Genomic DNA, 23,008 nt, shown 5'->3' with positions numbered 1-23,008 from the left:
CCGATAGGAGAGCGTACGCCATTCCGGGAAGTCAAGCGAGGGCTCAAGGCGGGGCTTCATCTGGTCTCCGCCCTCTTTTTCTGGTTGTTATAGTGACGGGGAGGCCTGCCTCCCTGAAGTTGGTGTCTAAGTGCTAGAGCCTAGCTGCTGACATGCAGTACACCGGGAGCAAATTTATTGGGTCTTACGTAAACAGGAGGTAAGGTACCATTCGTCCGTGTGTCTGCTCTCTAGGGCTGGGGAGACGGCTGCCTTTGGCCTCTGCCAAGGACCTTGTGCCAAGCGCTTTCAAAAACTTATTCAACTAATGTCCTCAAGCACCCCTATCTAATAAGCAGCGTAGATGGAATTCATTCGTATGTGTGTGTGTGTGTGTGTGTGTGTGTGTGTGTGTGTGTGTGTGTGTGTGTGTGTATGCTTGTGCTTGTGTGTGCGCGTTCCCAGCATCCACATGGTGGCTCACGACCATCTGTAACCAAAGTTGCTCTTCTGGCCTCTGTGGGCATATACGTGGTGCACATACACACATGTAAGCAAACAAACACATTAAAAAACAGAAATAGTCGGGCACGGGGGCATATGCTTTTAATCCCTCCTCAGGAGAGAGAGGCAGGTGGATCTCTGTGAGTTCAAGGCCAGCCTGGTCTACAAAGCAAGTTCCAGGACAGCTAGAGCTCTTACACAGAGAAACCCTGTCTCAAAAACAAAACAAAAACCATGGCCGATTTGGGAGGGTCTGTATGCACGTGCTAGAGAAACTGCAAGGTGTTTTGAGTTTGGGAAAGAGGGGCAATGGTCTAGCCAAGCACAGGGACAGATTCCTAGAGGAAGTGGGAGTAATGTATATGGGATGCCGTCTCAAATCTTCAGTCAGTTTTGCAAGGTAGATGATATTATCTCAACTTCAGGGATAAAGGGGGAAAGGGAGCCCTTAAGACTCAAGACTCTTTTCTAATGCCTTAGGGAGTTTCAAAGATGATGTGTGTACCACTTTCAAGCAGTGAGACAGTTTGGGCTGTTCTTGCAAATGGGTTGAACTTAAGCAAAAATGGCGTGCTCACTGTTGTGAATACACAGCTAAGAAGTGGGGGGGGGGTCAAGAAGTTCTACTTTTTTCTGTGTCTAAACCACATTATTCCTTCCCACAAGGCCTTGCTACAGCCCAAGTTTTCTCAGGTGGAGGTGAAGGCTTGGGCATCATAGGCATAGAAATTGGAGAACCCACACATGTCCTTATGGTGGGTTGTGCTTCGTATATAGAATCAATCAATATTTAACATTTGGTTTACGTAGACTTCGCATGGCTGGTGGGAACATAAAATTGGACAAGTGCTTTGAAAAAGCTAGACAGTTTCTTAAAAAGTAAGACAGCCATTTTGGTCCTAGGTATTAGCCTGATAAATGAAAATACATTCCCATACAAAGGCATGCTTTTGAGTGCTCCTAGCAACTTTATATAACTGAAACTTTGCAATAGCTGAGAACTGGAATCAAACAAAACATCCACCATGTGAGTGTGGTCTGTCCATTCACTGGAATAGTACACAGAAGGTAAAATGTTGGTTCACATAACAGTGACATGAGTGGATCTGGTGGTGTTCTAGACAGGGTTTCTCTGTGTAGCCTTGGCTGTCCTGGTCTTACTTTGTAGACCAGGCTGGCCTCAAACTCACAGAGATCTGCCTGCCTCTGCCTCCCTGAGTGCTGGGATTACAGGTCTGTGCCATGGTCGTTGTGTCCCGACCCCCCCCACACACACACACAAGTGAATCTTAAAAGAATTATATTGAATGAAAGGAATCGGATGTCCCTGTCAAAAAAAGGAACATATATTATATGATACTCTTTAATATAAAATTATGGAAAATGTAAATGTAAATTCATGGTGACAGAAAAACTGATGAGTATTTGCTTAGGGATGAAGAATGGGAGGGACAAACAAGAAAGATTAAAGAAAGAATATGTAGAAACTGGCCTTGGTGGATATTTTAATTATATTGAATGTGATGATGGTTTTCAGAATATGTGTCAAAACTCACACATTTTACACTTTAAGTATGTGCATAGTTTTGTGTGTCAATTATGCTTCATAAAGCTGCTTTAACAAAACATTAAAATTTGTGATTTACTTGTACCATATCTAAGTATAAAAATGAAAAACCTAATATGGTAGCGTATGCTTATAAATTCAGCATTTGAGAGGCTGAGGCAGGAGGATTGCCATGGGCTCAAGGCCAGTCTGAGCTACATGAGTTCCAGGTCAGCACAGGCTAGAGTGAGTGAGTTCCTGTCTCAAAAATACATACATACGTACATATAGACTATAATGTAGGCATCTCTGACCTCATGATCATGGTTTCTGTTGGAAACACTGAATAGTTAGGCTCTAGATAAGTCTGCTCCAGCAACAAGGAATGAAGGAAGACCGTCGCACTTTATAGCGCCCATTGTGCACCATCTCCTCCTCATGGTGATTCCCGTTTGACAAGTGAGAAAAGGAAGGCAAGGTGCAGAGTGGTTTATGTAGGTTGCCCAAACTAACATACGGCAGAACGAGGATTTTAAAAAGCGAGACTACTGTGTCTTAATGGGCACAGCTAGGCTGCTCATAACAGACTTGGGAGACACCAAATCAGCTCCCTGGGCTGCTGGTCTCTTCACAGGGTCTAATTGTAGCTTTGATGCAGCCTAGCCTTCTCTGAGCCTACGGAGAAGATATTTCAGTTAACAGCATAAAATCCAGGACAGGCTTCAGGGAGGAGAGGATGGCAGACCAAAAGTTGCTCTGTCTTTGAGGTTTTGATGAAAACAAAGCACCACAAAAGCTCTGACAGAATATTGAGGGATGATGACGATGAGGATGTAGAGAACCAACGTCTTCTCTCTGTTCCCTGGCTGCCATGAAGAGCTCAGTGGCTTCTCGTGTCCTTACAGGATGGAGGGCCAGGCAGAATACATCCTCCCTACTGATACAAAATATGTCGGGGAGATGAAGGACGGCATGTTCCACGGAGAAGGAACCCTGTTCTTCCCCAGTGGGAGCCAATTCGATGCTACCTGGGAGAAAGGACTGGTGGTGAAGGTGACCAGCTAAGCCTTGGGGGATGTCCCAGGCAGGAAGAGCCCTCACTGCCTGCTTTAGCACCTTATCCTCTTGCCTGTTGCTTACCTCTTTCCATTCACTCTTTCCCCTACTTTTCATTCTCCCAGGACTCTAGGATCTCCTCCATCCTGCCATTCCATTTCCTGCCTGATCTTTGACCAATGAGTCTACACCTCTAAAACGCATGTCCCTCATTCTTAAACTAGGGACAATCATCTTGGCTACCTAGTGCTGCCATGGTGGGTTACCCTCCAAGTTAGCATCTTAAGTCAGCCTCCACTTACCACCTTGTGGTTCTGGGAACTGGAAAGACTTCCAGGGCAGACTCTAGGGGAGAATCTGTGTCCTCACACTTTTTTTTTTTTTTTTCAGTGTCTAGAAGCTGTCTGCATGTCTTGGCTCCATGACCAGGAATCACTCTACACTCTGCTTACAGCCCAAGTTGTCTCTTCTCCCCTGCTCCTGTCGTTCCATCCCCTCACCTGTCTGCCTCTGTCTTGTAAGAAACCTCACATTGGGTGACTCCAGAAAAGTAAAAGTACGCAGGGTAACACATTCTCAGGTTCCTGCAGATGTGGTCAGCTTTTGAGCCATTTTCTAGCACACAGTAGGTACTCAATAAGTATCAGCATTTACTCTCTGCTCTGAAGGTTTTGATCTTGGGGTTTATGGGCCATGAGTAGAACTTGGGGTCAGTGGAACCTTCTGACTTACACACACACACACACACACACACACACACACACACACAGCCTCTGTGGATATGAAACTGTGGCTTTTCTATGAAAAAATGATCTGTGCTCTCACAAGCTTCCTTGAGAGAGTGCTGGGCCTGACTCATGACCTAAAAAAAGGTTAATGCTTTTTCTTTTATAGCTTGGGGGAATCTAAGCCTCAGGAAAGGGATGTGACTTGCTCAAGGTCACACAGTGAACAAATAGTACTGTGGGAGTTTCCACCCGTGTTTCCTGATGCCTCGGCTGGTGCATTTCTTACATCCTGAGGCTCCCTTTAGCACTGAAGCAACAAGAAGAGAATGCACATGTCTGAACAACAGGCTGTGGCTCCCGGCTCTGACCTCTCTAGCTATTATAATAATAAGAGAAAAATAACGGCATGTGTAAGTGTTTCTTCTGTGCTCAGAGAAGGGAACCGACAGATACTTAAGAAGAGATTATGAGACTTTGGCTAATGGAAGCTGGACCACAGTTGATCCTCTGCAAGCTAGAGCCCAGAGGAAACCAACATTGTAGTTCTGGTCCAAACTGAAAGGCTGGGGACCTGGAGATGTAGTGGGATGAGTCTCAGGCAGAGGCCAGGTGTGCCGATGCCCAAGCCCAGAAGGAAATGGGTATCCCAGCATGCCTAAGGGCACAGTGGTCCTTCCTCTGCCCCGTTTTCTGATCAGATCTTTAACAGATCAGATAGTGCCCATCTGCATGATGGTGGGAATGATCTCTGTACTAGATCCATTGACTCAAATGCTAATCTCTTTGGGAAACACAGATACAAACACAGACACACACAGACACAGAGCTAAGCTTGGCATGTACTTATCTCACCAAAATCCCAGCCATTCCTTTTAGAGGGATACTGTCATCATCCTAATTCTGTCCATGAAGGAACCTGAGAGCAGAGAGAGTAGGTCACCTGCCCAGCCCACCCCAAAGTCACCATGCTTTCTGTGTCAAGCACGCTGTCTCTCTGCCTCCACTAATCCTCACAACCAAGGCCACTGTGACAGTTGTCACTTCTTTCTTGTGGCAGCAAGGATCCAGCTGTTCCCCTGCTAACACCCAAAAGGGCTTTGGCTTTGGCTTCCTCTGGTGCCCTGTGCTTCTCTTCTCCCAGGGCAAGTATACGTTCCAGGACGGACTGCAGTACGAGGACAAACACTGGCATTACTGTGACAGCTATGACCGGAGGTTCTATACCGAGATCTGCTTTGGCCTGAAGCCCTCAGGTAGCACACATAGACAGAGTGGGGGTCTAGGGGTGCTAGAGATGAGTGCCCAGTCCCCACTGATCTTCTCAAGGGGTGATGGGTGCAGCAGACCCAAGAGAGCTACGAAAGCCAGTCCTCACACCTCATCCCCACTAGGGCTGGCCAGGGGAATGAGACCAAGAGACTCTACCTCTCTGTACCTCAGATTTCTCCTTCTAAATCAGGGCAGAAGTATTTTCTTCCTTACTAGTCCAGCAGCCATAAGAGAGTGTGCATCTAGAACAGTGTTTTACATGCATGATGGATGCATGGCAAATGACAGCTGCCATGCTAAAACTGTAAGCCTTAGAGCGAGAGAGAGTGGGAAATCGGGGACAGAGACTGGAGGAAATTGTGCTCTGTGGGCTGGGTGCCAGCTGAGGCTCCCTCTAGTCCCTATTAATTGTTCAGGGTGCCCCGTCTAGTCACCCTCTTTTTGGATCTACTCTCCCTCAGGCTTTCCCAGACCTCAGAACTTTGTCATGGTGGTCCCAAGAAATGGATGAGGGTGAGGTCAGAGGAGGCAGGGGTCCAGCTCCCAAGGCCCTGCCCACAGCCCCTGTTCTGAAAGCTCCCTGGAACTCCTTCCTGCTGACTTTGCTCTTGACCCTGCAAAAGGAACATTTGGTCCCACAGTGGTACCAGCCACATAAGCATCAGCCAGGAGTGAGATTTGAACACGAGGCTTGCAAGTGGCCTTGCTGATACACTAATTGTCCTTGTGCCTCCTCAAGGTATCGTTCAGCTCACCAACATGGACCCACCCAGAACTATCCCTCTAGGCTGCTATGACTGTGGAGATGGCTTCTATAATCCCACCACCAGAATCATCAAGGACTACTGGGGCCACTTTCTGAGAAACGCCGGTAGGTGCATGCTGACACTGAACACTTTTTCTCTTCACCCGCAGGAATGGCTGCACATGTGTATGCACACGCGTGTGCCTCCATTAAGAAAGAGGCAAATGTGGGTTATTTGGATGTCTTCTTGAACTCATGGCTGGCAAGACTGTTTCCTGCCACAGTGGGAGAGCAAGGACGTTCATAGCTCCACTGTGATAGCGCTTAAGTGTGCTGCTGAGAGATTAAAGCACATCCTTTTGTATGCATGCCTTCATCTAGCATTAGTGGACCCCTAGTGTGTTCTAGACACCATGCTTGGTGCTGGATACAGCAGAAAGAAGCTAGACCCCGGCCCCTCCCCACTGGAGCTGATGCTCTGACAGGCAGCAGAGAGGACTTCGAATAGTTAATTACATGGAGAACAGGCTATCAAAGAAAGGTAGCGCCCTGGAAGTACAGGGTGGGGGCACCGTGAAGGGTGGTTTAGGGTCCCTAGTCCTGAGCCAAGGTAGCAGAGGTTTTGAGAAGGACATGGCATCTCGGCTGGTACCTAGGAATTGACCTCGGACATGGGGAAGAAGCTTATCAGACAGAGGGAAAGCATAGAGCTGGCCAGAGAAGAGTGGTTCGTGTAGTCCAGGAAGGCTGGCTGCTCTCAGCTAGCTGGCAGACACAAGATTCCATTTTGGTGAGGGAGTCCAAGGCTGATGGGACTTCACAGTGACCCAACTGTGGCACCTGCATTACTGTTTTACTGTGAGAAATAACTTTTCTTTTGAGACAAAGTCTTGCTATGTTGCTCAGGCTAGCTCTGAACTCCTGGGCTCACGCAAACCTCCTGTTTCAGCCTTCTGAGTAGTTAGCATTACTGACATGTAAGCCTGTCCTAGGCTTTTAGTGATGATTTAAATCTACCCTTGTATTCATTTAAATGGTTTTGAAAACCTCTAGTACCTGGGCTCTCTTGAGTTTGGCTTTTCACCTGTGCCGGTTAATTTTAAATATCAACTTGACACAATTCAGAATCACCTACGGAGAGAGTATCAGTGTGGAGGTGTCTAGATCAGGTTGTCCTGGGGGCATGTCAGCAGGGCGTTGTCTTGAATGCCTTGGTTGAGAGAAGAAGACCTTTCTACTGTGGCTAGCACCACTTTCTGGGCAGGATTGTGTAAGAGTGCGGAGAGAGCCGGGCACTTCAGGGCTCACCTTTCACTGATTCTTCTCCGTTCTGGACTTGCTGTAATGCGACTAGGTCTCCCAAGCTCCTCCAACCTTGGCTTCCCCTGGACTGTATGCCAGAACTGTGCCCAGATAATTTCTCTCTCCCTTAAGCTGCTTTTGTCATTTTGTCACAGCGACAGGAAAGGTTTAGGCCCTTGGGCACATCAGGAGTGTTTCTCCTCATGACTGCACACATAACACAAGCCTGTGTGCATGTGTGTACTTTGCACATACAATGTTGAGTATTTTCCATCCTGCTTAGAGTTCCAGGCTGGCTGGTATGCACTAAGCTGATTCCAAGGACTTTTGGAGGCAGCCTTTCCTGGCTTACCTACCTCCTGCCCGCCTGCCTCCCTCTCTTCTGCGGCCTCCTAAGCTTCTCAAGCACTTAGCCTGTGACAGTGGGATCTCATGAGGTCAAGGTCTGTGTGACTGTGCCTAATTTGTCACTGTCCCTAGCATCTCACAGGTCCCATGAAAACTGATCAAGTCGTTGTAGAAGAAAAAGCAGGTAGGCAGAACACTTCCTCACAGGTCTCCCACTCCCCCACTTAAAGTCAGAGCTCCCTGTACATAACTCACAGACAGCTTGCTATTTTGGATAAAAGCAATCTGTTATATTTCTGTGTAGTGCCAAGGTTTCAGACCATCTAACCTGCCATCACAGCTCTTAATGCAGGGACTCTGCAGAGTTTGGGTTTGGTTGTCCAGTGCTCTTACTGGCTTGAGCTACTAGGTGAAGCACACGGTCCCTGCTGTAACCCCAGTGGCACCAGTCACTCTGTCTGCCTAAAAGCCTCTTCTCACATGCCCTGAGCCTCATGGAAACCTCCCGTGTATGTTGGCGGCTGGAATAGCGATGTCCTGAGTTTAGAACATCAGGTCTCAGAGTGGTGGGTGGCAACAGTGGAATTGTTCCATTTCCCCCCCATCAGTGATCTTTCTATTCTTCCCCGGAACTTTAGGTTTTAAGGCAGTAAGCTGTAAATAATGCCACTAGACCCGGTTAGTGAATACCCCTCTAAAAAGTACAGCAAATACAACAAAACAGGTTGTCTAGGACCTTTTGTCCAATGGAAGGCACCAGGCCTGGGAGAGGTGGAGTAATGATTAAAAACTCATGGCTCAAAACCCCTGTCAGTGGCAGGCCTCTTGTCTGAGATCCCCCACAGATAAGCTGTGTGATCACGGAAAGCTCACTTTTCCTCTAAGAGTCTCAGTTTCTTCATCTATAAAATGGGTATGGTAATAGCACCTCTCTGAGTAGCTGTGGGGAAAAGGGAGGGTATGTGTATGCCTACACAGCCCAGCACCTGGCTCAGCCAGGTGTTCTGTGAGCGGTGGCTTGAGGCTGCGGTTCTTATGATGATTGCTGACTCAGGCTGTGGGGAGGAGGAGTGAGTTGGGCCCTGGGGCTTATTATGTTTTCTCTGGGTGCTGAGGAGCAAAGAAGTCTCTCGGGAGGCGTGTGTGCTTGGCTATGGTAATCTTGCTGCCTCCTCTGGGGTGCTGCTCAGGAAACAAAATGCTGCGGCAAGGTTAGGGGTCCACAGATCTCCTTCCTTACAGCACCGGGGCTCTGGGCTCACCTTTCACCGTCCTGTGAGTTGCACACTGTGTTCACGTCCACCCATCAGCCATCTGTCAGTGAGCTTCCGAAGACAGCACTTCCTTCTTTCCTCTACCTGCCACCGGCCTCCTCAGTGCTTAGGAAAGAGCCAAAGGCCAACATGTCTGCTGATAATCCTGAAGAATGGCTTCCCCTGCACATTCTCCGCTCAGGATAACGAGGCTGGGAAAGGGGTGCTCTCTGGGGAGGAGCCTGGCCAGGCTCTGTGCGTAAGACCTTCCCCTCGAATCTACTCTAGGTAGATAACTTGCACAACCTAAATTTTGCAATGTGACACCTGGCATCTGACCGGCTACTTCCTTACGGTGGACTGGGAACATGTCTCAGTGGTTAAGATAATTTGCTGTTGCTCCTGCAGAGGATCTGTGTCCAATTCCCAGCCCCACATGGTGGCTCTGAGCCCTTTCTATAACTCCAGTTCCAGGGAATCCGTCACCCTCTTCTGGCTTGTGTGAGCACCAGGCACATACATGGAGCACAGACATGTAAAAAAATTTTTTTAAGTCTTTAAAAACAGAAGTTGCTTCTGGTTGGTCACACAGCTGTTGACAACGTTAGGTCCAAACCCAAAGCCTATTTGCCATGGCTCAGATGTGGGCACCATCCCTCACAGGCAAGAGGGGTTGTGCCCCAGGTGGTGCCATCAGGAGGTGGAACCCCAGGGGATGTCCTTTGGTCACTGGGAGCATGCCCTTTAAAGGGCCTGAGAGACCTCAGTTCCAATTTCTCTGCTTGGCTTTCTGGCTTGCAATTTCACAGTCCGCCCTTCACCCTCCACTGATATGTGACCCTCAACAGAGGCCCAAAGCAACCAGGCTGCTAGTCTTGGACTGGAACCTTTTACAACATGAGCTAAACAGATTTTCTTTCTTTACAAGTTAATTGCCTCAGTTACTTTGTTATAGTCACAGGACGCTGCTTTAATTACTCTATTCTTTTCTTCTTGCCAGTTTGTGCACGAATTCATTTTGTGCTCATCAATCTCCTCTTTAGACAGAGACATACTTGATTCATAATCGTTTCTCTACCAAACACAGTCAGTGGCATCCACCTGGAGCTCAGTGAGGTTCCTGAATGGATGAAAAAGCCCACTCTAGAGTCTTAAGACAAAACCACCACAGCCTCTCAAAATCAAACAGAACCTTATTTTGAAAAGAGGTCCTTTATATGCTGTGATCCAATATGGGAGCATTTGAAGATATTCAGGGTAATTACCTTTAATAGGGTGAAAAATCGACAGATTAACTAACGCTGCCTCCCCCCAACACACACATTGCCTTCACCCTTCTCAGGAAGGATAAACCAAAGCCATGTTAGCATTTTGTTCATGTATCTCTTTCATGTAGCTGTTGCTTGCCTCCACAGCACTCGTAGGAATAACTTGTGAGAGAACTGTGCCCCTAATCTTTACTCCCTCCCCCCAATTAATGATACCCCATGTGAGTGTCTCCAATGAAAGGCGCATTATTAATATTCAAGGAAAAAACCCCTTGTAACCATTTTAACAGATACAGCTAACAATGAACTAAATTTGCTTTGTGTGAGATAGAGAGTGAGCATCCCAAATTAGTTTATGTAAAAGCTGAAATCCTCCACTGAAAGGTCTCAGTACCATCCTCAAAGAATATCCCGATCATCAGCAGTGCCGTCAAGATTCCCGCCAACATTATCCCCTTTGTTGTCTGAAATGTAGAATCAAGCACATCTGGCAAATGTCCTGGAGCTCACAAATCTCTCAAACAGCGTCTAATTCCCAATGGTGAAAGAGAGAACGCCACTGCCTAATCGCACTACTCTTCAAAATAGCACCGACTTTCCTTCAATCAGAAACAATGGCTTTGCTTTCTTAAAAATATCACACACCAGTGATCATTTGCAGAGAGGCCCATTTTCACTCTTGAACCTGTGGGTCCCAGACAGAATTCAAAATTAAGACCATGACCCTCATTTGAACGTACGCTTGGTTCGGTGGGCAGTGGGAAGAAGGGTTGTGACCTGGCTTGTGCGGTCTGGAGCCTTTGTGAGGAAGATGAGGTGGAAGATGGTGATGAGAGCTATCTGCCTCCTTGTAGGAGGGGAGTCCTCCCCTCAGCTGTATTTGACAAACTGAGACTCAGTGAGGCTAAGGAATTTCCCCCCAGGAAGTTCAGCCTAGATGGGAGTCACATGGCTTCATCTGCCTTCTCTTTCCACTCTGCCAGGCCTGCTCACAGGGGCCCAGGAAAGTTGCCCCAGCCACCTTTAGAATAGGCCCACTGCAGAGTGTATACCTGAAAATGGAAGGCCGCTTTAGTCTTCTGAAGTTTAAACAGTTGAAATCTGTAAGCATACTCAATGCCCAACAGAAGTGGACCAAGGGGCATGCAGGATGTTCTCATGATGGTTTTACTGAGTGCCCTGCTGTGTCTCAGACCCAGGCCTCCACCTCAGGGCACCAGCAGCCTTGATAAGTAGCTCTGTGGCTCTCCCTGACATTCCCACTTTGCAGATGGTGAAATTCCTGGTTTGAGATCAGCAGAGCTGGGATTAAGACCCATGTCTAGCTGGCTCCAAAACTAAGTAGCAATGCCATTTGGGCTGGCTCTGAGAGAGGAGGTGGGATTTGCTAGTGAGAGGACCAAGGACCTTCCCAGGGCCAGAGACAAAACTACAGATGCCTGCTTCTGCTTAGACAGGCACCCTGCTTACATTATGCTCAAAATCCGGCTCAGAAAGCGAGTCCTCCAGTGCTCAGGAAAGTCACAACCCCTCTAATCTTGAAGGATCTGCTTCCCCCAAGAGGGCCCATGCATGCCTGACCCTCCCACCAGCAACCATGGTCCAGCCAGGGCTAGAACCCTTATTTCCCACTGCCAGTCGCAGCTCCTGCCCCAAACCCATGCTACCTCTCCATGGAGCCTCCCTGGGGTTTTCTGTAAGATGGCCAGTGAGGCTCCCACAAAGCCCCTCCCACCGCTAGCTCTCTAGCAAGACAAAAGGCAATTTACCCAAATGTTATAATCACCTGGAGGCTGGCACACGGAGCCATCCCTGCTTTGTCTGTGGTATTGTCAGCAGCACTATAATGAGGGCTTTGTGGAGGGATAATATCACACTTGTAACTGCCAGATAAAATGCCCCCACAGATCACACATGCCTCCCAGCAGATGTGGGTATCTGCCTCAGCAGAAGGCATAGGAAGGGACATGAGGGACACTGAAACCTGCACTGTACCAGCGACTTGCCACATCCCCAGCCTTTGAGGAAATGCTATTTCCCCTACTTGACAGATGGGGAAACTGAGGTTCAAGGAGTGTAGTATTTGCTAATGATTGCCTCCATTCAAGGGAAGAACCAGTATTTGAATCCAGGTCTCTCCAATAATACAGGTAAAGCTATGAATCCTCTCCCCAGATAGGTACTGCTGAACCCACCAAGAGAAATTGGCTGAAAAGGGTAAGATTGGCCATCTGGAAGACACCCATGGGCCCCTGTCAAGGTCCATGCTTGGTAATGACAGCCTTCCCTGTTGCTGTCCCTTCCTGACTTGCAGAATTGCCCACTGTCACCTCAACATTCCAGAGGTCTTGGAAATCCCCCTTCCAGCTTCAGGGCCCATGGATTCTGGTAACAATGCCTCCCTGTCCCCATGGCAGCCTCCTGGAGGCATCCAGAGGCCACAGCTTCCCCTTCCGCAGCTGGCCAGCATGGTTTTCTTTGTCTCCTTTAATAGAAGTAGATGCAAGGCCATAGCCCATGGGCAGAAGCTTCACCTCTCTTCCTCAGTTCTGCTCTGGAAGTCAGGTTATTTGGCTGAAGCCCATACCCACCTCAGGCCCAAGAGAGGCAGGCTAATGACCCAGGCTTGAGGGGCGGCTGGGCCCACAGTCAGCTCATGGAGCTGCCTCTTACAAGCTGGGCAACTTTGAGCAAGTAACTTACCTGCCCTAAATTCAGACTCCTTATGTGAAAATTGGAAATAGTAAAGGGCCTGTCTTGTAGAATTGTAGTGAGCATGAAACTGACACAGGCAGTCTAGTGGGAGCAGTGTGGGGCTCTGGCCATGGCACAGTGCATGCCAGTGAGCTCCACAATGTTATTTTGTACCAGGGATAAAAGGTGGAAAGCAGGTGCGTCCTTCACATGGCACACCCAGAGAGCCAGTATCCTTCCGCAGGCTGTTCTCTGGCCTCTACCCACCTGCTCTTGATGTTCCTTTCAAAACTGAACCAGTGGCCAGCAGCTTCCAGATCTCTCCTTAGCATTTGGTTTGGGAGCCTGGGCCCCTCATCCTCATTCTTATCTACCTAGAGCCTCTGAGCCCCTGGTGCCTCAGACTCAGGCCTTCACTGAGCCCCTGTGTACATGAGGGCTTCATAGGACACAGAGCTCTCCCTAGCACACCAAGTCAGTGCAGGGTGGAGTAGAACACTGATGACACAGCAGGCACAGGAAGCCTGGGGCCTTCGGGGGAGCCCAAGTGCTCAAATAAACCACGAATGACATGTAGAAAGCAGTCCAACATACTTCCGGCTGGCCTGGGAGGTCCATGCTCACATTTAACTTCAAATATTAAGTATGAGATTCTTTTTTCCAAGACCAGGAGTGCCCTCATTTCTCTGGGCCCCAGAGCTGGGATTGTAGTGTACAGGATATAGGACTGTGCCCCATGTGGTTGAGACTGATGGGCCAGAAGATGAGGTGCTAAGGTTGACCTTAAAGAGCAAGAGATGAGGTTTGTTAAACAGAAGGGAAGGAACAGTCAGGTGAGAGCACAGAATAGCAGGTCCCTCTGATGTAGGTAGCACTATGACCTGTTTGTGTGTTGGAGGAGTCCAAGGGGGCTTCCCACAGCAGTGACATCCAGAAGGGCTTTGACTGGTGTGTCCAAGTGGATCTGAGCTGTGCATTCAAGTAGGGGACAAAGTGAGAGAGTGAATGCTGGCTGGTTAGGGGGGTTGGCTTCAATCTTCCACCCTAGACAGTGAACTGTCAGGACAGGAGCTGCAGAAGGGCTTCTCGGGCATGAGGCACAGCCACGGGCTGCAGCTACCGAGACTGGGGTAGATCTGTGCCTGCACCACTGTGAAGTTGGGGAGAGGCTTTGGCCCGCTGAGGCTTGCTCTCCTCCCCTGTCATCCAGATATGGCAGTAAAACCAGTGCCGGAGAGTACTTCCCATCCCTCTTGGTTGTCCCCATTACCCCAGCCTAACCCAGCCTCTGGTATCTGCCAAGTGTACACTGTCTTCCACAATCCACAGACAGCCAGAGGTCAGGAGCAAAAGGACCAGAGACTCTAAAACCAGGCAGACAAGAGTAACCTCGGCTTTGGCACTCAAGCTTTCCGAATTGTGTCATTACTACGGCAAACATGCTGAACGTGGTTAACAAACACAAATCCAGTTGTCAGTCCTCAAACAGTAAGATCAAACATTAAGGGTCGGAAGCAGGAAGAATAGTAATGGGCACCCAACAATGCCGGTGTTCTGCACCCCTCCATTTAGTATGCACTTGCTCTGGAGTGGAAGGGAGACCAGCCAGCAGCCTCCACTCCTAAATGCCTCCCGTCCACAGTGGGCACAGAGGATGGTTCTAGATTAGCATCACCCATAAGCACAAGTCACATGTGTATTGCCACATCAGCCATCAGGTTCCAGCAATGTCAAGCTCTGGCTGTGTGGCACTCAGTGAGGTGTTTCTAGGGCCTAGGGCCTTCCTAAAGGACTTCCAGGGTTCACTTTGCCTCTCTCACTTTTCCCCTTACCCAGCAACTAGAGCACCCACAACTCCCTCCCGAGACCACACCAGCCATATGTTCAGAAGCACTCATGAGGTCCACGGAGGTAGGGCAGGCAGCATGCCTGCTGGGCCCTGCACCTGACCCCAGAAGCACTTCCTAAAATTCTTAACTCAGCCTTCCTCAGTGATAGCTCCCAGTACACCCCAAACCTTGAAGCCACCATCCTCACCATTTCAATATATTGAAACAATGTACAAGGTCAGTTTGCCCAAACTTACTTGGGCCATTATTTGACTGCAATTCCATTACACTAGCTATGATTTCTTGGGAGGGGTGTATGTAGCAAAGAATTCTGGCAAAATGAAGACACAGAGCCTGCAAATGGATTTCAAGCATAATAAAATTGTTTTAATTTCTAGAATTAATAACTAATCAAGTTTGAATGCATTAATTATATTTATTTATTTCAGTCTTACCATTTCCTTTTTTATTTCCATCTGAATGGGCCTTGGCAAGCTTTCAGGTGCTGGGTTCTGCAGCTCTGGTTCTCAGGGAGTGGCGTGGCTCCTCCTCATCCATTCCCAAGAGGGTACTCCACTCCAGGGAGAGCCAAGAGCAGCCAAGGGCCCTTCACCTGCCTGCAGCCTGCTCTGCCTGGGCAGTGACTTCTCAGTCAATATTGACAGAGCTGAGGTCTTTGCCTCAGGCCACCACAGCCACAAAAGTTCAAAGCCTCCTTTCTGTTGGGAGTAGTGCCAGGAATGCCAGGGCACGGTGGCACTGGTCCATCCCCACTGTCTCATACATTTGTACTGAAGGTGGGGCAGAGCTATGGGTGGATAACTGCCGTGGGCTGAAGGTCTGATTTGAGGTGTGTCTCCATCCCAGCCTGGACCCCAGGGCTGAGGGGCAGTGTCCCATAGTAGAAGTCCCCTCTCCCTGGCCTGGCCCTGGGCTGCTGCCAGCCTGATCTTTAGGATGACAAGGTTGTCAACCTCCCCAGGTTGGCCTCCCTCTTCCTTGTGTTGTGATCACCCACAGCTAGACTTCAGATCCACAACCACTGCCACACTCAGCCAGCCTCACACTGTGTCACACAAACACCAGAGTGTGATGCATTAGAGTGGGTACACTGCGCCCTCAAACATAACCACTGGCACACTCACAGGCACACAGCTGTTTGTTGAGAACAACTGGGTAGAAATAGGCATCTGTAGCCATATGCTGGCTAGCAGCTTTCCTGAGCCCTCCCCTTCAGCCCCAACACAAAAGCATTACACCTCATAAGCTTTCCTTATGCTGAGAGGTGTCAGTCCCATCTCTCTCATAGAGGGAGGATGAATACACACACACACGCACACACAGGCACATGCACAAGCACACACCAAGGAAAGGCCCCTTAGGCTCTGGGCTGTGCTGGGCTAGGGAGCCTCTTCCCCTCCCTGCTTTGTTCATTCTGGGTCTCCTCCCTTTCCCAGTCCACACCCCTCCCCTCACACTAGTGGGATCTGCATAGGAGTGGTGACCACAGGGTTGCCTAGCCCAAAGGAGTGCCAAGAGACCAGCTGTGGGTGCCCAGTGACTCCAACTTACCTGTTTGCCCACCGTGGCTCACCTGCCCCAGCCTGTCCTAGCTTTGAACAGAACCCACGAGCTGAGCTGTACCTCTTGCTCCTCACAGTGCCCATCCTATGTAAGGACCTCCTCCTTGGGGTTTTCCCCACCCCATATCTGGCAGGGATCCAGAAGTCCCAAGGGTACACTGTTGAGTCCCGTAAGGAACACTCTCTTGCAATCATCCAGTTTGGGAATTAAGGGCCCATCAGAATGATAGTTCTAGGCTTCACGTCCTCAGTACTCGTGAAATACCCTTCTTGCTGGCCAGGCCTCCCCCTGCCTTCTATAGGAGGTCTGGTTCAGCCCTCCCTACAGATGGAGAAGGGCTGGTCACCCAGCACATGGGTGCTTCCTCATCTGACCCAGGTCTGGCTGGCTCCAGAAGTCCCACCTTGTAAGGACAACTAACTTCTGGCTTCTCTCTGGGTCTTTGGCATTTCCTGTGCACCAAGAGTTGTTCTAAGCATGTTTCAGAAGTGACTTCATGGCAAAGCTTCCTGGGACATCTGCAGATGGGGGAAAAGGCTCAGGGAGGTGGCAATCTCTTGCCCAAAGTAGTGGCACAGGGCCCCAAAGCCATATCACGTGTACGCTTGGGTACATTTTCTTTGTGTTGCACATATAGAGACCAGAGATCAGTTTCAGTTATTCTCCTCTATTGCTCTTAACCTCAGTATTTTTGAGAAAGGGTCTCCCAGTGAACCTGGAGCTGGCCAGCAAGCTAGTTTCATCTAAACTGCACAGCCAGCAGGGCTTGGGGTTCCACCTGTCTACCCTATCTGCAGTGCCGTGGCTGGTTCTTACATGGATGCTAAGTGTCTGACACAAGTTTTCCTACATATGCAGCAAGCACTTTACCCACTGAGCCATCGCTCCAGCCCTCAAGAGTCACACTCTTAGCCAGTGTGAAGCCATACTGCTTCCCTTCCTGGGCAGCTATTGTTTCCTTGCAGCTGTCCTGAGACTTCAATACCTCTTCTTCCTTCAGTGTCATACTGACCTGCAGACTAAACTACTGTCACCTTCTGTGACCTGGGCACAGCCTGTCAGGCCTGGCCCAGATCTGGCCTATGGAGGATGGCCCTTCCCTATCTTTGCTAGGACAAAAGTCATAGGCCAGCCAGGCTTGGAGCTTCCTGCAAGAGGCCAGGTGGTGAGGTGCCCAACCTATGGCCCCAGGACACAGAAGCAGCAGCAGCTGGCAGTCTTAGACCTGTACTTGGCATGCCTCCCTACCCTCTGAGGAGCTCCATTTGCCCAAGGAGGGGGAGAATATTCTCTTTTGATGTCAATCCCACAGAGTGACTCTATTACTTTTATGTCCCCAAGTTTACATCTCTTTATTCATTAGTTCACCATATAGTCATTAAGTACTTTAAATGTGCCGGACCTGTGGTAGGCCCTGATGACACGGCTGTTCCAATCTGTTTGAAGCAACTCTGACCTTGGCTTCCTCATCAGGGAAGGCTGTCATCCAGACAGGCCTGGGAGGCAGGAGGGCCCAGCCTACACAGACCGTGAGGCCCTTTGTCTCTGGACAAGTAAATCCACTGGCCCTTTCCCAGCCCCACAGCCTTTACCACTATAGGAACTTAGACTTTTTCTGAAAGAAATCTCAGAGCATCACACTTATATAACAGCCTTTGTATTAAAAGGAATAATTAAATGCTACTGTTTAAAGTACACCACAGTTTGGAATTATCCCACTTAGGCCTTTCTGAATTCTTTTTTTCTGCTGAGACAGAACTTGAATTCCCCTTGTGCCTATCAGATAAGAACTCTACCACTCAGCTACACCCTGGTCTGTTTTTTTAGAAGGTCTGTGTAGCCCAGGCTAGCCAAGAATGTCCTCATTCTCTGGCTTCAGACTCCTGGGGCAAATCAGAATGAAAAGGGTTTATTCAGATCCAGCTGGCAAACTACTTCCTGGCTATGTATGCTGGGTGCAGGGGTTTCTCAATGAGTACTAAACCAGTGCTTCCCAATATTTTCAGTGCTGTGGCCCTTTAATACATTTCCTCATGTTGTGGTGAGTCCAACCATAAAATTATTTTTATTGCTACTTCATAACTGTAATTTTGTTAGTTGTGAATCATAATGTCAATATCTGATATGTAGGATGTCTGATACACGACCCCCAAAGGGGTTGATACCCACAGCTTGAGAACCACTGCTTTAATGGAAAAGGAAGGCATTATCTAAGGAAGCATTAAAGAAATGTATTATGAGGGCTCATGGGAGACAAAAGCAGTGAATACTTTCACTTGGTAACTGGCTGTGTGAAGGGCTTTGGTTTCCCTTGGAGAGCATGATGTCCGGTCTGTAAGGAGCACATTTGCATGCATTTCAAAAAAAATGATTTGTTTATTTTAGAGCAGCAGTCACAAAATCAGTGTGAGAATCCGGCAGTGTTTCTCAGGATGCCCAGGCCCACTTCCTCTTATTCACAGCCACTCCTATGAGGTACACTGCGAACTAGTGCACTTGTGTTGGTATTAATGTTGGTGCGAACTAATTAACCAAAGCCCATCATGTATTCAAATCCCCTTTCTTTCCCCAATTTCACTTTCTGTTCCAGGATCCCTTCCAGGACATCACATGACACGTAGTTGTGTCTTCTTAAGTGTGACAGTTGCTCTGGTGTTTCTTTTTTTATGTAGTGTGTTTTGTTTGTTTTGAGACGGGATCTCACCGTGAGCCCAGGGCTAGACTCCATCCCACAGAGACTCCCTGACTTGTGCTGCCTAAGTGTTGGCCGTGAAGACACGTGCCACCAAGCCCGGAAAGGATTTCTGCTGTGTTGGTTTCGGTTTCGGTTTCAGTGCTCCCACCGCTAGGCTACCCGTCAGGTGCACCTTCCCTCTTTGGAAGGACGGTTTTAAGGAGCTGGTCAGCTGTTTTGTAGTATGCACCTTGATTCAGAAGGCTTAGACGTTTCTTTTTCGATAAGCTGGCATTGTAGGCTTGGGGACGGAGACCTTCAAGGGGAAAGGCTATTTTCACGCACACACAGCAGGGGACAAGCTCCCTGGAGTTTACTCTGTCCGGAGCCTCAACCACCTGGCTGAGGCCCAGTTTCTCTGCGGCAGTTATTCTTTTGTTTGTGGTTTCATCTCCCTTCCTTTAGGAGGCAGTCGCTCTGCACAGGTGCAGGACATCTATTCAGAATTTTATGCATTTTTGCCTTTTTTTTTTTTTTTTTACTCTTTAGAAGTATAAAAACTTCAGTATTTTTAGGAACGTAGAAATCTTGTATTTCAATGAGCAAAACACATAAAAATCACCAAGACACTGTAGGCAGGACAAAAAACCAACGATTTTTTTAAAATTCTTATGTGTGATGGATAGATATAAAGAAAACAAGATTTGGGGAACACCAAGAACAGGAAGGAAAACCTCTTTATCACACTGCTAAGTTGCCACAACTCACTTTATCACCTTGAATTTTTCTTCAAGCCACGATTTTACTTAGAGCATCCTATCTATAAAAATCCACAGATGACTATTGTTGGGGGAAGGGCTGTTTTGTTGTTTTTTGCATCATCTCATTTATTCTGGCTTACTATCTCATCAAAAGCATTTCCTCTGTGTTGCCATACAGACTTCACAACTATCATTTTTGCTGGCTGCTAAATATCCCCTCCCCATGGCTTACAGTAAGAGCCCACTGCCCTCCTCCCCAAACCAGTAGGTTACTGGCATGTACAGTATTTAGAAATTATTTGTTGAATGAATGAATAGACAACAAAGTAACCATTCTGTGGTTTAGAAATGGACATCATTTTCTGTTCTCTTGATTCTAAACAGCATGGAGATGACTAGCTAGTGTCCCAAGAGTGGCATGACCAGGCCAACAAGAACCTAGAACTTAGGACAATGCTAAATGCATGGACACAGAAGTCCTCCCTTCCACCCTCCCACTTCCCTCTGCACCACCACCACCCACAACTCTGCCAAGACTGATCATTTACAATTGATTAAAGAGTTTGTGGGGGTGTTTCCCCCACCACCACCTTTTTTTTTTTTTTTTTTTTTTTTTTTTTGCTTTCCTCTCCTCCTCGCCTCCTGCCAAAAAAGGAGGAAAATTACCCGAGAAGGTGAAGATGTTCTCAGACAATCATATTAACATATTCCAACAATCGCAATTTGCAAAATAGTAATCACTACTCTCCGGCTCCAGGAGGCATTAATCAAAGCTACAGGTTTAATTCCATTTTAAATATTGATGAAATGTGCTCCGGCAGCCTCACCCTGGCGTGGTAGGGCCAGAGGAGCCTAGGAGGCGCCGAGGAGGTGGAGGGAGGCTGGAAGAGCAGCTGCCCGAGGGAAGGCATCTGTGATTCAAATTGGTGGCTGTACAGCCAGGTAGAGAGTGAACGGGGTGGTAAAGAGGGCTGTTAAGTCCATTGCTGTCAATTTGTAACGATCAGGGAGGGGCCCAAGCACTGGTTCAGCACAATACACCCAGTTTGCCTGGTTTCAGGGGTTACCGCTGAAGAGGCTGCAGCTGCACTGATTCCAATAGCCTGGAGACTTCAGAACTGTAATTACCAACCAGGCTGCTCACACTGTGGCGAAAGTGGGCTCCACCAGCAGTTAACTCCTTGTGTGCTGACACAGCAGCGTAGCACCCCACCACACACCCTTGGGTTTCCAGCCTCAGCTTAGACACTCAGGCAGCCTGCTAGGGGAAACTGAGGCCCACTGGCTGCTTGGGTAAGTCTCCCACGGCCAGAGCTCACTCAGCAGCAAGCTTTTTTTCTTGAATCATATGCAAAGAAATAAAGGGGATAGATAGGGACTTGCTGTTCCGGGGGCACCCTGGCTTTGCATCATCCAGTTTGCCCTGGGGTGAGAAGTTACGCTGCAGTTCCTGATGACCTTGCTGAGATCCCACGGACCAGAGACCTCGTAGACCTGTGACAAGTTCTGTGAAATAGTTACAGAGACTCAGTGAGACGCAGGGCTTGTGTGGGACATTCAACTATCCATAAACCTCTTCCCAATGCGGGTCTGGTGTTTTTCATAAAAAGGTGCCCCTAGGCAGGGTCCCTGTGCAGAGGCTGGGAGAGGCTTTTTACTAGCCTTCTGCTTTACTTTAGTGAGTCCCTTTGGTCCCTAGTTTATAGCATTTGTCACCTGAAGAGAATGGGGAGTCCCTTTCTCCAACTGAAGCAGTGGGTTAAAGAGAGGTAAGAAGTATACAGCTCCGTTTCTGTGGCCCAGAGGAGGCCAGCCAGAGGACATGGATGGCACAAAAGGACAGGAGGACAAGGGAGGGCAGGCAGGGAGGGTGGGAGCATGGGTGAGTGAAATCTGTGCTGCCCCCATGGCACTAACTCTCAGAACAAAGCTCAGGCAAGTTCTCCCATGCATTCACAAAGACAGGAGCCCCAGAACTCCATCCCAGCACTGCGCCTGGTGTCCCCGGTTTGGGGAAGCTGGAAGCTTCTAGGACAGAGTCAGTTATGAGTGCTACCAGCTATGGAAGATGAGGCAGCATTGGTAACAAGCAAAGAACTGGAAAAGTGAACCCTACTTTTGGGAGCAAAAGAAGTCCCACACAATGCAGCTCACAGCACAATGCCATTTTGTAAATTAAAAACAGATTTGCACACAAAATAAAAGGGCATATTTTATAGAGCTGCATACATTTTTAGGGGTGCATGCCCTGCTGTTAGAGTGGGTCCCAGTTGTGGTGGGTGGGGAGGGGTTGGATGTGTGTCTAGAGGAGAAAGAGGGAGGAAAGGAAATTTTTACAAAATTCCACAGAGGGTTCCATACAGAGAGGTGAAGATGAACCCCTATGAACTGAAAACTGGGGCTCACTCAACTGTAGGGCTTGGAAAAGCAGCAGCCATGGAATCATATCTTCCCAGGCTCTCCCATATGCTAACTCAGAGGCGGGGCACAAATGGTCAGACCCCTAGTGAGCCTCTGTTGATCTGCATGGAGGTGGGAAGGACTCCCTTGTGTGGAGGCAGGATGATTGAGAGGAATGCATTCAGGCCTCTGAGAACATGACACCAGGGGTCTCCCTCTGCATCCCCCACTGTGTACCTGAGGCTGTGTCTCCTAGTACTTTTGCCAAGCTCTGGCCCAGTGCATTGGAGCTGCTGCTTGTATGGTATGCGTGTCAGCAGGTGAATGCCTGAGCATAAGACTGTCACTCTGCCTGTCAGGATCAAACCAAGATGGCCAAATGCTCTCAGACTGTCTTCATCAGTGACACCCTCAAACCATGAACTCAGTGGCTAGTTTTCCCATGCCTTCGCACTTTGCTGAGAGATGCTATAATGGTTCAAGGTCTGCTCCAGCCATTCTGGCCCCACCACCTGGGCTAGCAGTCTGTGCTGGAAGGCACTGAGGGCCTCAAGATCCCACTTGGGGGACTCCCAGGGCCTGGAGCATCCTAGTGAATACGAGAAGTAACTGGCTTCTCTCCCTACAGATGATGATGAGCATGAGTGGATCATCAGGACCTGCCGTAAGAGGTTGATGAATAAACCTGAACAGAAGGCCTAGCTGGGTGCACCTCAGCCTCAGTAGCTCAGGGATTGCCCTCTGCCCACAGCTGGCCTGGGAAAATGGCTGTAGGTCTAGTTTCAACTTAGGTCTCACAATAAAGGTTTTCTGCACCAAATGGCCCCAAAGGGTAAGTGCTTTAGACGAATTTCTTAGAAAATGCCCCAATTTCACCTGCTTCGGTGCCACCTTGGTAGTCCTGGGTCTAAGCCCAGACTTGCCAGTTAGAATATCTGAAAATGGGGCGTGGCAATGCACTCTTATGCATGGGAAAGCTCAAGAACCCTTATCTATGGCATGTATTTCTAACAGAATCAGCAACTAAGGAGGTAAGAGCCCCCTCCTGCAGACAGGGCTCAGGAAGTG

At 48.7% G+C, this 23,008-nt stretch overlaps 1 protein-coding gene across 1 annotated transcript; it reads left to right on the top strand.

The window, feature by feature from the left end:
• Nucleotides 1–14: 14 nt before the first annotated feature.
• Morn5 (MORN repeat containing 5) lies at nt 15–22,758 on the top strand. Its single transcript, XM_055600606.1, has 5 exons — nt 15–199; nt 2,935–3,082; nt 4,955–5,066; nt 5,822–5,953; nt 22,569–22,758. The coding sequence occupies exons 1-5, from the start codon at nt 153–155 to the stop codon at nt 22,640–22,642; spliced, it is 513 nt and encodes a 170-aa protein (XP_055456581.1). The 5' UTR covers nt 15–152; the 3' UTR covers nt 22,643–22,758.
• Nucleotides 22,759–23,008: the final 250 nt, after the last annotated feature.

Source organism: Psammomys obesus, unplaced genomic scaffold, assembly GCF_907164565.1.
Source record: "Psammomys obesus unplaced genomic scaffold, mPsaObe1.curated_primary_1811, whole genome shotgun sequence".
In the NCBI taxonomy this organism is placed as follows: domain Eukaryota; kingdom Metazoa; phylum Chordata; class Mammalia; order Rodentia; family Muridae; genus Psammomys; species Psammomys obesus.
Note: the sequence above shows the minus strand (reverse complement) of the source record. Positions and strands in the feature narration are given on the sequence as shown.